The sequence below is a fragment of the Argentina silus genome (assembly GCF_951799395.1).
Source record: "Argentina silus genome assembly, chromosome: 1".
In the NCBI taxonomy this organism is placed as follows: domain Eukaryota; kingdom Metazoa; phylum Chordata; class Actinopteri; order Argentiniformes; family Argentinidae; genus Argentina; species Argentina silus.
Window position 1 is genome coordinate 28,693,339 of NC_139655.1, and position 16,184 is coordinate 28,709,522.

General features: G+C 43.2%; 1 protein-coding gene across 1 annotated transcript in view; it reads left to right on the forward strand.

Annotated features, from left to right (window-relative positions):
- jph1a (junctophilin 1a) overlaps positions 1-13,353 on the forward strand; it is a 34,185-nt gene extending 20,832 nt beyond the window's left edge. The window contains exons 5-7 of the mRNA XM_083676695.1: positions 9,393-10,168; positions 10,324-10,420; positions 10,616-13,353. Coding sequence (XP_083532821.1) covers positions 9,393-10,168; positions 10,324-10,404 — 857 coding nt within the window. The 3' untranslated portion in view covers positions 10,405-10,420; positions 10,616-13,353. The remainder of the gene's footprint in view (positions 1-9,392; positions 10,169-10,323; positions 10,421-10,615) is intronic.
- The last annotated feature ends 2,831 nt before the right edge of the window (positions 13,354-16,184 follow it).

Consider the following 16,184-nt stretch of genomic DNA (forward strand, 5'->3'; position numbering starts at 1 on the left):
CTCTAACCACTCAACCTCTCCTCTAACCTCTCCTCTGACCTCTCCTCTGACCGCTCCTCTGACCTCTCCTCTAACCGCTCCTCTGACCTCTCCTCTAACCTCTCCTCTAACCGCTCCTCTGACCTCTCCTCTAACCGCTCCTCTGACCTCTCCTCTAACCTCTCCTCTAACCGCTCCTCTAACCTCTCCTCTAACCTCTCCTCTAACCTCTCCTCTAACCTCTCCTCTAACCGCTCCTCTAACCTCTCCTCTAACCTCTCCTCTAACCTCTCCTCTAACCTCTCCTCTAACCACTCCTCTAACCACTCAGTCGGTTGATAGATATTGGATAGAAGCTGACCTCTAAATGCACCACACCCACTGACCAATTAGAGAGGGACAAGAAGGACAATTCACAGCGACTGCAACCGTACAAAGCTAAGAGATAACACCTGAGTCATGCACCTGTGTCATGCAACCTGTATAGACCTGCCTGTATAGGCCAGAAGGCCCCCATGCTGCTAACTTCACACACCTTCACACATCTACTACTTAGGTAACACATACTGCCGCTCCCTGCCTTGTTAAACTCACTGAACCCCCCAGGCCCAGATACTGCAGCCAGCAGTCGAAGCAGCAGGTGTTCTATTTCACGACCCTTCAAGACCGGCCAGCAATAGTGCAAGAAGAGGAATACTTTATCAGAGATTATAGCCCTCAGTGGCATGTTTCTCTCTCTCTCTCTCTCTCTCTCTCTCTCTCTCTCTCTCTCTCTATCTCTCTCTCTTTCTTTCTCTCTCTCTCTCTCTCTTTCCCTCTTTCTTGCTCTCCCTTTCTCTCTCCCTCTATCTCTGTCTTTCTTCTCTCTCTCTCTCTCTCTCTCTCTCTCTCTCTCTCTCTCTCTCTCTCTCATATAACATATATTTTCAGCAAGAGCCTCTGCAAAACAACCCTATTTTGTACTGAAGGCGTCTTTTTCAGAAGTAATTCATTCAAAAGATGTGATGTGTTGTGTCTATCTTTACATCCATCCTTGGTCCTGGGTTGTATCTATGAATACTCAGTAATGAGTTTGCCCTGTGCAGAGAAGCTCAGGCTGGCATTCTGAGCAGATGTAATGTAAGACCACAGCTATTGAGGAAAGTTTCTAAGACCACAATGAAGCACTGTGCTTTCTGCTTTGACAAAAACAGACCCTGTTTGGACATGAAACTACGGGAAGCTACAGTATTTTGGACAGAAAACCAGTATTCAGACTAAGAAAAGGCATTGAAAAGGCTGTGGGATAGGGTTCTTTGTATCTGTCTCGAATTATAGAAGCACATTTTAGATTTTTATTTCAATGTATTGAGCCAAGCTTTCAATCGTATTCTCTGATGAAGGTCTTGCAATGGAAAGTTTAGCAACAAATACATTACAAAACAAAACGTTGCAATGATCCTGAATGTGCAGAGGCTTCCTAATATGTCAATATATTTTGTGCATTTGTCTGAAGTGTTTTGGTGTATTTTGTGTGTTTTTTTGTTTTTTTTTACTGGCGATGCCCTTAAACATCCCATTAGTTCTGCTCACCATTCTCTCTGTGGTGAATTAAGAGTGCCATCTTGTAGCTTACAAAAGCTGTTGTCTAACTCTATTAGCACATTTACAAGGTAAGGTGAGGTTTACAAGTAAATGGCTGATACACAATACTACATACAGTAGTGAAGGCTTCCTTTGTTAGGGTCAGGGTTAGGGTTAGCACAAAGGGTCGTGTTATACAACGGTTCTGAATGCACTGCAAAATTCCTTACATGATCAGTCTATTAAATTCAATGATGTTGTAAAAAGGAGAACATCTTTTTGTCCCCTTATTATAAAGCAATTCGATACTCGGCTTAAGTGTTCTTCCTGGTATGTATTCATTTTCCATATCCACTATTCATTCATGATCCTCTAACATGTTAGCTTCTTGGTACCATCCATACTACGTGCTGAGACCCTCCCTCAGCCAGTGGTATATTTAGGCCTATGAGCTAGCCCCCCGTGGCCCCCCGCCAAATGATGCCATAAAATAGTGACTGACTAACAGATTGACAATGAGAACCATTCAAACGGGTCCCTTTACGCAGGCTAAGAGATACCCTGCCGGTCCAAGGCCAGGGCCGGGGACGGGGTAGGCTTGTTGTTTGTGTTTTGGAAAAAGGCGGTAATGTTTGGCAGCTTGGGTTGGTTGTCTCTCCAAAGAGAGTGTCCTCCTGGCCTTATAAGTCAGATGGTAAATGAGAAGACTATGTCATGTCACGTTATCTTCTCATCTGTGCTGCTTGCTTCAACTCAGCCAAACAAGTCAATTAGGGCCTAGTTGAGAATGAAAGAGGTGTCCAAAAGCCAAAACTGTTTCATGTGCAGTAATCCCTGTGTTGATGTAATTCAATGCATTACCCTTTGTCAACATATATGAATGCATTATACAGTAGATCTGTGTTGGCTGCTTGAATTGCCGATTTCACTAAGTTGTTCTATTAGCACTGAAAACCAAAAGGGTTCTTAGAACTTTGACAGTCTGCTTTGAGTGTAAATCAGTGTAGCCTACTTCTAGGTGGGTAACGCACGTAGTGGGTCATCTGTTCTGCTGTGGCAGGTCGTCTCATGTTTAGTGTAAATGAGGTCCCCTATTTACAGTTTGACCCATTTCAGCTCATAGGCAAAACATCTGACGGTGACCTGAGCTGAGAGAGAGGGAACACTCAACACTCCTTATCTATAATAGATTCTAACCTTCAGTTGAATTGAATGGTCCTGTTGATAATATCTCACTAGATAACCTAAAAGACATCCCTGTATGTCCTTCTTTTGTTTGGTTGTTGAGGTAAAGAACATTTGACTGAGCAGAACATGCACTTCATACCATATAAGGGCCTGTTATTGAAAAGGTAGATTTAGGTTCTTTGGGTTATGCCATGGAACCCTAATGTCCTCTATCAAAACAAACAAATATGACTCTCCTGATCGAATCACACATGCGCCCCCAAGTCTAGATCCATCGCCCTGGAAATGTTCTCACGTAGCACAGTCTCTAGTGCTACAATAACTCCCTCAAGAAAAACAAACGTCCGTCTAAAACCCTTGTCATTTGTAATTGACATTTCAGACTCATGGCAGATTATCACCCAGGTTTGATGTGTGCTGTTCAAAAGGGAAGAGGGGGTCACGGCGAAAAGGACCCTGACCTTTTCTGATTGGTTCGCACATACCACCCCGGAGGGTGGGCGGCAGGGCAGACGTATGGGGCGTGGGCGTGGTTTATGGAGTGACGTTAATTGGGCTATATTTGGAGCCGATGTGTGCTCACCGGGGTCTAATGGAGACATAGCTGGAATCCCTGCTCGCTGAGAGGGGGGGGGGATAGTTCAGCCTCCCGGCCCCATCTAGCTCACTCGCTTTCGCCCAGGCTGGGGTCGACACACAGCAGCTGTCCCTTCCTTCAGCCTGACCCTTATGGAGGTGGAGGGGTGGGGGGGGAGGGGGGGGGGGGGGGGGTTGAGTGAGTGTGTGTGTGTGTGTGTGTGTGTTTGTGTGTGTGTGTGTGTGTGTGTGTGTATGTGTATGTGTGTGTAGGGGGGATACCGGTAACGCCAGTCAAAATTGACTAGTGTCTCCTACATCCTGTGGCTTCTGATTTCATTACTCCTGATGCATACACTTGCATGTGTGATGGACATCAAATCAAGGCCAGTCAGACCTTATTTAACGCATCCAGCCTTGATTACCTCTCTTTGTCACATGTTACTACATGTGACCACCTCCAGAACGCCCTCCCTTTATTGGCCCGTTCAAAACAATTGAATAGAAAGATAATGACCTCGCTAAACAAGTGTGACTCAGGGGGCCACAGGCCACTGCATGAGGAGCGTGGCACTTTGTCGGTTTATCTGCATCACTGATAATAGTGTTCATTGTGTGTGTGTGTGTGTGTGTGTGTGTGTGTGTGTGCATGCCTGTGCCTACGTGTGTGTGTGTGTGTGTGTGTGTGTGTGTGTGTGTGTGTGTGTACACGTGTATAATCTGTAATCTGCCCAAACAATGACGTCTCCCTCTGTCCATCTGCCAGTGTGTAACGGAGAGAAAACAGACTGGTTGGTTGGATGCTGCTAATTGAACCATACAGTACATCTCAATTGAGGGAGAGAAAAGGCTGCCTGTGAACAGTGCATACTGTCTGCCCATACTATAAAGAAATATATCATATATAATACGTATTTCATTATTTATTGTATTTTTGTATTATATTCTATAAAGAGTAGACCATACGTAAGAGCTTTATTTGTCATTTTAGAAACTAACATTAAAAAAAAATCACACATCCACAGATATATTGTAGTCAGACAAATTCTGAGCTTTCATTTCAATGGCAGTCATGTTGCTACTGAAGATTCCAAACGATTGTATCGTAGCTCAGGAATTCCAATGACAATGTTATTGTTCGTTCCTATGTGTTATTAGGACAGCTTAATGTAAAGCATGACTGTGAGCCATTATGAGTCACATGGCAGAAACAGCCTTGGGGCCATAGTCAGCTGCACACTCATTGTCAGCCTCTGTATGTTAAGCATGGTGAAGATGGTACAAATGTTTCTCTTCATTTAGCCCCTGGTTGCTGGCAGGAGATGGACTGCGTTATTTCGGCTTGATGACCTTATATCTGCACGCTGAAAGCTGTGCCTCTATCTGAATGTACAGTAGGCTAAAGAGAGAAAGTCCCAACCTGATTCACGGAGTCAACAGACGCTCACACACACTCGTCCTCCTCCTCCTTGTCCTCCTCCTCTTCCCCCTCACAAACACTTCCTCTACCCTCCTTTTGGTTAATGTATTTCTCATTAAGGCGGTTCATCTCAAATTAAGGTCAGCAGGGGTGAGGTACTCGCTGAGCTCTAAACGGTCAAACGATCTTTAGGCTGCTGTGTGTGCGTGTGTGTGTGTGTGTATGCGTAAGGGTATGTGTGTGTGTGTGTGTGTGTGTGTGTGTGTGTGTGTGTGTGTGTGTGTGTGTGTGTGTGTGTGTGTGTGTGTGTGTGTGTGTGTGTGTGTGTGTGTGTGTGTGTGTGTGTACGTGTGTGTGTGTGTATTTGGCTGTGCATTCGCTGGAGCGGAAACGTGCACCAGATTAGAGCTGGCATCTGTGGCTGAAACAAAAGCTTGTACTCTAATAATTCCATAGAGATGATGGAGAGAATAGATAAGAGTGGGCAGAGGGATAAAGGATAGAAGGAAATGAGAACGAGTATTATCATGATATTTTATATCGACTGTTTATACAATGGGTTGATCAAATCAAGCATTGTGATTGGCCGAGGAACATTCCAGCCGTTCTGATATCCACAATATCAGCACTGCCATCTCATCACTTTCACTTGCAGAATGTACACATATGCCATAATTAAAACATTGCTAGAGCAATAGAAGGATTTTGACAATAATGGATAATTTTTGGTTAAGTGTTGCTACACTCCTCAAAAACATAACTGACTAGTTAGCTTTTATTGTCATGCCAATCATATTAGACCATGCATTCCAGAACTATCACCCAATCTGTGTCCCTCACTACAGTAATAGTTGTATCAACTACTTTTATAGGCAGAGGCCATAAACCAACACAATATATAATGTAAAAACCCCACTAGCATCATTGGTTGTTGTCAGAATTGTTGCACACAAGAGGGTAGGCTATATATTGTGGATAATGGACCACATCACAGCTGTTCCGATACCCACAATATAGCACACCCACTTGTGTGTTAGTGCTTAATTATAACTATTCAATCTCAGGCTTGACAAGATGGAAACATACACAATAATGTACAGTGTTGATAGTTAAAAAGCTGAGATTTGTATGTATTTATGTAGGGAGAGTGGTGTTTGATAAGTTATTCTTGGTTATTATTAGATGCCAGGACTATTTTAATGACCCTCTGAGGGTAGCAGACTTTACCCATCTGATCAATGTTCAGATAAAAGCAGTACCTCTGGGTAATTGAGTTCTAGAACACATTCCAACTGATTGATAATGATGATGAGCATTCCTTGGCACTAGAAATAAGACTACAGTAACTACAACGGAGGCTTAGGGCAGTTATGCCCAACATGACACCATTGGCCATGGTGAAGATGATGGCTTGTGTCATATTCAGTATATATATATATATATATATATATATATATCGTTTTCCTACTTCTATATTATTATAAGCAGACAATACATAATCAAACACATACCTCTGAGCCAAATACATTTAGATTGGAGTATATTAGACAGATGATCAAGCTAACAAGATTAAAAACACTAATAGTAAGTCAGAGAAGTTTTGAGCTAGTTTCTGTGAGTCTGTGATTTTTAAAATGGCCACCAGTGCTGGTGCTTTGACTGGTTGCCAGTTCTGCAGCAGACCTCTAGGGTGAGAGGCCTGGGGACTGATTTGCTGCTGTCTGAGAAGCATGCCTGGAACCCCTCAGAGGAATCTGTCCCCAAACACAGTGAAACTGCATGGAACCACTCACGAAGCCCAGACTCTTATCGAGTTATAGTGTGAAATTAGGCTCACAAGATATTTTAAGCCCTGCGGACATTCGAATGCCCCCCCCTCACCCCGTCTCTTTGTAGTGGGTCTTATTGGGGATGTTACTGTTATGAAATGAATTAGTAATGTCCTGCAGTGGGAAAATAATTTGGGCTTAAGCGATATTGAGCCGTCAGATTTCCTAGTAAGCCCGTTTATGCTGATTCAGGGTTGAAGTGTGTACTCCCTCCCCTACTTCATGGACATCCCATTCCTAGAGAGGATGAAGGTCATAATCGAATCAACGTTGATTCTTGGAGACAGGCAGGCCTCAAAGGAAAGGCCAATGATACTTAAATAAAGTGCATTACATGTCATCATGGAAGATATGTCATGTGTCCATTATGAGTTTTTTTCTGAACTTCAAAGCCACTTTCCACTTCACGTAAGTAAATGCAGTCTTTGTCCCTCTGTCATTGCAATAGCACCGTATGTGATTGTGAGAATCAAACAGGCTCTCATTACCTTGTCTACTGTTCTACCCATTAGTCACTGAGACAGAAACAGGCAGCGAACAAGCAGAGGAAACAAAGCCACATTGTGCTAATGTCACATGACACACTCTCATCTAGCCAAAGTGGCAACAAACCTGTGATCATACAACAAAAACACAATTTCCCTATTATCCCTGTGGTTGAATACATAATACATAACACGTTACACAGGCAAGGACAATAGATCATTATGAGTGGGCTTGCTTCTGGAGTGGCTCATCCTATCTATCTATCTATCTATCTATCTATCTATCTATCTATCTATCTATCTATCTATCTATCTATCTATCTATCTAACATTCTATCTATCTATCCATCTATCTATCTATCTATCTATCTATCCATCTATCTATCTATCTATCTAACATTCTATCTATGACATCCTAACATACTATCTATCTAACATTTTATCTTTCCAACCTTAGAACTATCTAACCTTTCAACTACCTGGCCATCATCCTTTCACCAGTCACTACTGCTTCAGTCAGTATAACCCATGCGGATTAACCTCTTAATTGTTTTGATATTTCTATACCTCTCCTCTCTCGTCTATCCACCCTCTCTCTCATCTATCCATTCATCCATCCAATCAACCAACCTATCTCACTTTCTTTCAACTACCCAGAAAATCATCATCTACCCTGTTAAAAGCTTTCTGATAACCATTAAACCTTTAAAACTATTAAGCTTTTTGTAACTCCAAAAACTCTCATCCAGTTAACCAACCAACTCTTCCACTCTCAACTACTCAACTAACCAACTCTCTACCCACTCCACTGAAGTACTCCTGGCTCATCCTATCGATCTATTTATCTATCTAACATTCTATCCATCCAATCAACCAACCAACCATCATAAGACAATCTCACTTTCTTTCAACTACCCAGCAAATCTATCTATCTATCGAAACATCTTTAAACCTTTCCCACGACCAAAATAACACTTTGCAAGCCCACAAAGTTTCTTCTGGAACTTCTTTTTCTAGTTCCACATGAAGTGCCTCTGGACTAAGTGTGTACCTTTTGTGTTGCCGTACTCTTTATGTGGCTGTATAACAGGATAGAGGTCGCCGTCTTACCTTCAGAGAGATATGGGTTTCCTGAGTGTTAGTGATGGGGAGAGGTTTATTCTAAGAGATGTGAAAAGTGGCTTTCCTGGAAGACAGAGACTGGATAATAATAAAAGGATCGAGGGATGATAAAAGATGCGCCCACATAGTCCTGAACTGCCTGATGGGAGTCTGTGAGGCTGCCATTCTGTAAACACAGTCTTTCTCTCTCTCTCTCTCTCTCTCTCTCTCTCTCTCTTTCTCTCCCTCTTTCCCGCTCTCTCTCTCTCTCTCTCTTTCTCTCCCTCTTTCCCGCTCTCTCTCTCTCTCTGTCTCTCTCGGATCTCCACTGGGATCAGTGTATTTACATTTGGCCTGAAATTCATGGATGTACTTAATAGGCTGATAGAAATGGAATGATTAAAACACATTTTGTATGGAATAGAGTGATCGGTAGATTTATGCTCGGGCATGTGAATCATGTTCAAATGTAATGTTGATTCTACTGCATCTAGTGATAAGCAGATTTGTCTTAATCACCCGTTCTTGCCAAATGAACGATTGCATACGTTGTCTCTCCCTTATTCACACTCAATGTCTAGCTATTGAAGTGCATAGACCTGTAAAATGATACACATTTGCTGCTCGAGGAGGTATAACTCAAGCCCACTGTGTGAGCTGCAACTGTGTGTGAAGGGCAGGGTAAAGTTCATGAAGGGCAGGATTAAGTTCATGAAGGGCAGGGTTAAGTTCATGAAGGGCAGGGTTAAGGTTCATGAAGGGCAGGGTTAAGGTTATGGGTAAGGTTAGGGTAAAGGTGGTTAATGGTTAAAATTGATTTGTAGCTGTTAGCCTGTAATCTGGGAGTGTAGGTCTCTATGCCCTCCAAACAAGCAGTAGTAGTCTATAGCAGATAGCTCTGCTCTCCTAATCTGCGTTCTTGGACAGTCCCTGGGTCAGAGATTACAGTACGAATTGGCACTCTCTCAGGGATTTGTAATCTCTCGTGTCATCGTTGGCTTGGACATCAGTGCTTCACTTAACGTGACATTTGAGTGTGTGTGTGTGTGTGTGTGTGTGTGTGGGTGCGTGTTGGGGTGTGTGTGTGTGTGTGTGTGTTGGGGTGTGTGTGTGTGTGTGTGTCTGTCTGTCTGTCTGTCTGTCTGTCTGTGTGTTCTTGCCTCAGTCACTACCTATAAGCATATAGTATATGCACACACACAACATGTGAGTGTTTGTTTTAATAGCTGTTCTGTCCCTCTCGGCCTGCAGGTCCTGACTATATCAAACAGCAGTTCATGGAGCCTGTGGAGATTAAGGAGGTCATTGAGGAGAAGAAGAAGGAGAAATCCCCCTCGGGGAGCCCCAACGTACACAGCAAAGGCACCACCCCCCCTCACTCGCAGGCCACCAGCCCTGTCCCCACCCCTCCCCCCTCGCCCCACAGCAAGAAGAAAGCCCAGCTCTCCAACAGCAGTGCCAGCCACAAAACCAGCCGAGAGGACAAATCCAGCCGCAAGGTCAGCAAAGACGAGAAACCCAGCCGCAAGATCAGCAAAGATGAGCGCCCCTCCAGGAAAATCAGTAAAGACGAAAGAGTCTCCATCGCCGAGCCCCCCAGAGCTCCCCAAGCGCCCCCATTGAGACAGGAGGAGGCCCCTCCTAAGCCCCCTAAGGCCTCTGAGCCCACCCCCGCGCCCCATCCCCAGGCCCCTGCTGCCTCCGCGGTGATGAGCAGCCCTGGTAACGGCCAGGTTCAGTCCCATGTTCACTCGCAGTATCACAGCTACTACGTCAAGGACCCTGTGAGGGGACTCCTACCCCCGGAGCCTGAAGAAGAGGATGAAGAGCCCAGCCAGGCCACCCTGGCCCGCATGCCCCCATCTCAACTTAAGTCCTTCACAGCATCTACCCTCAAGCCGACACCTAGCCGGGAGGGCAGCAAGGGCGAGCAGAAACTCAGGAAGCAGGATTCCATAAAGCCAAAGAGCCTTGCAGAGATGAAGAGAGCCAGTATGGAGCTTGCTGAAGTGTCAGAGGAGGAGACAGTAAGTACAGGGGAAAAATATCCAAAAGTATCAGTATATGTCATGGAACTCTTTTGATTTTGCTGAGTTGATTCTATTGATTGTCTCCTCAAAGAGATGCAGTTTATTGCTTGCAACAAAAAAAGTCCCTCACTTTTCACAACGTTGTCTTGCAGGGTCCTAACTCGATCCTGGTTGCTATGGTAATGCTTTTGAATATTGGCCTAGCGATCATATTTGTCCACTTCCTGACATGATGGTCCTGTGTCTCAGGTAAGCTCCTTTCACGTTTGTTCTTTACTCATGTTTGTTATTCTTCTGAAATATTCTTCAAATCTTTTCTGTTGAAGAGGTTCTGTACATTTTCTATTCATCCTAAGGAGCTGTCTGTTCTTATTAGGCCTTGTCTGTGTTTTTTTCATCCTAAGTAGTTTGCGTTCCAAAAATCTTCCTGTTTTGACTCCTCAGTGAAGCCATGGCAACTGGTGCAGTTGCGTCGCTGGCCTTTAGAATTCAAAATGGCGCCAGTCAGACTCGGGGGCGGCCGAGGGAGGAGCTTGGGAATCAGCGTGACACAGGAGACAGCCAGGAGAGACGGACCACCACCTCGTCACGGGCCAGCCACAGCCCTGCCCCATGATTTAGTGCTCCTTTGGGTCCTGTGAAAGCTGAAGCTAACTGTCCTGTCTAGGGATTGAAAAAAAATAAGAAAAAAAAGGTAAAAACACATACACACACAGAAAAAAATGAAGTAATTGAACCACACATGTGTGCTGACCCAAGCACTGGGCTCTGTAGTGCACGGCTACTCCCTCTACCCTGGCAGGGACAGAGAAGGACTGACTGACTTTACTGGAACAGTGTGGAGATGCACTTTTAGATGACGGGAGCGAACAGCTGCCTTACTATTTTACCGTCTGACGTTTTGATGGGGAGATGTGAGCTTGGCGGCCAGGGGACTGTGTTGCAGTGAGAGCGTGCTTCGACGTTATGACGTTGTGTCTTGGTCTTTCTATGTTGACGCCATCCTTGCTACAGGAAACCGGACATGACGACCATTAGCCGCCAGTGCTAGCGCGGTCACTCGCCAGTCTTACTCTGTTACCTAATCACCATCACAGCTTTTTCTAGCTCCTCCCACCATTACCCAGGAGACACTGCTTTCTCACACTCCCCGTGCATGGTACTGTTTTTACAACGTTTTGTTTTTGTTTTTGTTTCGTTTTTTCGTTGTAGTTTTTTCTTGTTTTCTTTATGTTGGTTATCTGCAGTCATAGACATGTAGTTTTAAAAAAGAGGAAAACTTTGCTTGTAATTGATATTGATCGTCCTTGACATTAGTCGATTCCCTTTTATCTTGGAATTTAAGATAAAAATCATTATTTCTATGATGTCATCACAATGAAAAGAATTATATCCTCATTTAATTAAAAGTGCAATATGTTTTATTTTTTTAAAAATGGATTATATATTTAGCCAACAAAAGAGTTCTAGTGTTTAACCATTGCAAAAATCCTACAAATTAGTTTTTATCATACACCAGGAAACAACAGCATAATTTTAATAGACGAAGGGAGAGCGTTGATTGACAGTTGGGTTTGCTAGTAGGGAAGATGACACTGTCGATGACACATAGCTCTATTGTGACAGTACAAAAGTATGAAAAGTCTTATAAATGATGTTATTTATTTAATCAAAAAGATAAAACTATGTCATGGTAATGTAAAATAAGCCTAGACTATTAATTGTGCATGGGATTTCGTGGACAGATTACTTTCATTACTCTTCTCTGCTTCCAATGTTATACCATTAAGCTGTGAAGAGCAAGTAAGCAGTTGGCTGAGTTTAGTTGAACCACCTGTTGTGTTGGGGCCTACGTCTCTGCTTGCATGTTAGTGAGAGCGGAGAGTGAACGTCCTGGATTGATTCTGAGAAACTTGGTGTTGAATATATTCAGGTTGACGCCACGCGGAAGTGGTACCTATGGTTCGGAGTGATGCCTTTAATGTCTTTAACAGTACTACTGTTTACCTCAGAATAAGATGATGAAGGGGGAGGGAAAGACACCTCGTAAGAGCTGAAGTCCTTGTCTTAATTGTGTCGTGTGGGAACTTTGTCTGTTGCAATCATCAGAGACATGGTTTTTAATGTGCCACTTCATTGTAACTGTTTGTAGTCTTTGTTGCAGGTACAGCATGATTTTCTTTAATTTAATTGTGAAGTATTTATATGAGTAACATTTGCTGTTATCACTTCAAAGATTGATTATTTATTCATCATACAGTTGATAGATATGTATTGTTTCAAGTATTGGTCTTCGTAAAAAGGGCTTGACAATGGCAATATTTTGTTTGTTGCAATTTAGTGTCAGGATATTACTAGCTTGCATGGTCTATTGACAATAACACAAAATAAAAGCGCCAGTATACGCCATAATACTTTTAGAGACTGCTTCTTCAGGCATTGTGTTGTCTGTTACAGTATCTGTCTTATACCGTTGTTGTTTGTTTTTTGTTTTTTTTGCTTCGCCTGCTACGTACAAAGATATTACGATAAAGAACAGCAAAAGCAAACAATGCAACATTTCTAACCTTAAAAAATGGTACTATCTGAAGGCAACTTTACATTGTGTAGAATAATTAATTTCTACCTGTGTGAAGGACACAAAGGTAATAGTAGAGGTCAACCCTTTTCACCAGAGACCTATTCTTGTCCACAGCCTCTTTTTCTTTTTCCCTTCGTTTTCACAAGAGCATGGTGAGAGCTGTATCTACGAGGGGTTTCAAACAGGCAGTACTTGGGATATTTTTTTAAAAAGCAACATTGCATGTTGGAAACATTTATATATAGATTATATACTATTTGTAAGGATTTTTACAGAGCACAATCCAGAATCTGGTATGAGTTGGTATTTTTCTAACGATTTGCACACCTGTATTTTGACAATGGATATAACTTGTTTGTAATTGGTAATGTAATGCACATACAGTAACATTTGACAGTACAAAAATCTAATTGGTTGTAATTTATGTACCATTTGGGGGACGCACGGACGCAGATATACTTGTTTGACTGTTTTACAAGATGATAAGGAACTGTGTGAGACTTTTGATATCTCAAAGTTCGTTACCCCACTGATTTGTGCAAAGTCTTTGGAGATATATTTCTGTGTATAACAATAAAGACGTTATGCCTTGTACACCGTTCATCTGGTTTTGCCTGGGTCTTTTTCTTTCTACTCTTATACTATGATGTTGATTATGAGGATGTATTATTAAGGAATGGCCAAGATCAATCTGTCATGGAGCTGTTACGAATCAGAGCTAGTGAACCCAGATGCAGAACACAGGTATAAAATAATAGAGTATTTTATAAAGGAATTGGGGGAAGGGGAAGGCAGGGTAGACTGGGCACGCAGGTAGGTCGGGCAGGCAGACGGGTAGTCAGACAGGCAGGGGTCGGGCAGGCAGACGGGTAATCAGACTGGCAGGATTCTGGCAGGCAGACAGGCAGGGGTCGAGCAGGCAGACGGGTAATCAGACAGGCAGGGGTCAATACACGGGTAGACAGTTCTAGGGAAGGCAGATAATCCGACAGGGGTTAGGCAGAAGCACAGTCCAGAAAACACCCGTAGATCCGAAACCAGGAATCAACAGACTAGAAATGCTAGGAAGTATAGGTAGAAAGTACTATGACAAACTGGTGGGGAATGAACGAACCGCAGGTGTGTAGATGATGACATTTACTATTGGTAGCCACACCCACACCAAACACCCAGGCTGGGAAGAGGGAGAGAGACTGACACTGGCTAGGTGGAAGTGGAGGGTGTGACAGGAGCGAGGTGGTAAAGGGGAGCCATGGATAGAAAGAGGTGGAGGGCGCTCACTGTTGCCTCATGTCCAAATGGGGAATAAAGATTAATAAGTAAGTCATTCTTTTGAAGCATTTTAGCCCAAACCTAACCTTCTATTCGAGCCCAAACCCTAACCATAACCTTGAGAAAGTGGTGGTGGCCCGTCCACTAGGGATTTAACTGTGTTAAATCACTGTCACAGTCAGTCTCTCACATTGGAGGTGTGAGTCCAGGCAGGTATCCAGCTGTTTCCAGATCAGTTTGTTCTGTTTCCACTGCTGATCCTGGCTGGATTAGTGTCCTGTTACATCAGCAGTGACACCTGCCATGGGAACAGACACACTGTATCGCTGTACCGCTGGGGAGTTAGGTTCCAGTGATGACTTACAGTGAAACTGAGAAAGGAGCCTTTAAACATGTTTTTCAGGAGCCAACAATTCAATCTGATTCAAATGTATTGTTTCCCGGATCCTCTTCAACCTCTTCTTGCATACTGTACATTGTATATGGCTCCAGTGCAATAGATAGCATAGCAGCCATGATCCTTACTGGTCATGTACTGTATGTATGCCAGTTATTAGGGATGCATCGATACCACTTTTTTATTGCGGATACCGATTCCGGAGCACTAAAACTTTGAGTATCGGCTGATACCGAGTACTGATCCGATAAAAGGATCATTTTTTAAAATGTGAAATGCTACTGCCACCCCTCAGAACACTCGCCTTGCACATTTTGCAACAAGCAGTTTTACTGGTGTCTGTCTGAAGCGTGAAGTCATTCCAGATCGCAGACATGGTTGTTATTGTTGTCACCCACTCCCGTGTCATCTCAGCTGTGCAGCCGTCAGTCGACGACAGCAAGTTTTTACGACGTTTGCGTCATGGCACCGGATTGGCTAAATAACATTCCCTATCTCCGATTCCCGATCCAGCATTTAAGGCCAATACTGCTCAGTATCGAATCGTTGCATCTCTACCATTTATCTAATATCTTATAAGACGCCAAATGCTCTTTATGACTTATTAGTGCTGTCAATGATAGTATAGAATATCTCTGTGACTATATTCTAACTGAGCACAGAATGCTGGATCAGATTCAAATATACAAGTGATCCATGACAAATATAAACCACAGCCTTATAAGTATACGCCACCTTTATAGGGATACAAAAAGCACCTGCTGGAGAGACAAAGCCGTTGTTTTGCACTTGTTTCTATGACAACTATGACCCTGACAACAGAAATCCATACAAAATGGTCGTTTTTTATCAGGGCAGAGAGTTCCCCAATTCACACACGCACATTCAGACGCGTACACACACACACACACACACACTCACACACACACACACACACACATATTTACATACACATCATCCATTCTAACTGCTATTAGACCCCTCATAGACCCCTCCAGAGGAATTTGGGGGACAACAGCTTGGCAGTTAAATGCACTGCCAGACTCTGGCTTGTATTTCAGTCCATATTTAATCTTAGTGACGTTTGTGCCTTGGCCTGTTTTAACACTTAGCAGCCATTCGATTAATTTATTAACTCAACTGTAATAACAATACCAGCCATGCTATATAGAGTTTCGGTCCTTTATGACTGCTAGATACATTGGCACCACAAGGTGGTCCGTCTGACCTGAGGAAGGGGAAACCATCATTGGATTAACTAAATGTTTGAGGGTTGCCATGCCGGTCTGCTCATATTTCACAACAGAAGAAGAGCTGGAGTGTGTAGACTACTGTGAACTACTGAATGAAGGACTTCATTAAACAGAGGACTCACATAGATGGGGATTGAGAATATTCATTTCATTACCAATGGTCATTTTAATTTGTCCATAAAGCCTGGGATATAGGCCTTATAGACAATGGACTACTGCTCATACTAAACAGAAGAAGAGACTATTTTAAAGAAGAAATACTACCTGTGTATATTTGCACACCGTATTGAGTTTAATTTCATTGTAATGTTTTTTTTGGAAAGCTTAATGGACCAGATGCAGGGACTGACTTAACACACACATCTTAAGTCGGCCATGATCCCTAAGGAGAGTTCCTCACAAGTAATTTTAACCTACTGCGGAGACCGCTACAGAAACCTACTCCACCGCCTGACTGAAAACTGACTTGGTCGTGCTTCTAAAATTGGATTGAGGCTTGTAAGCAGTGAG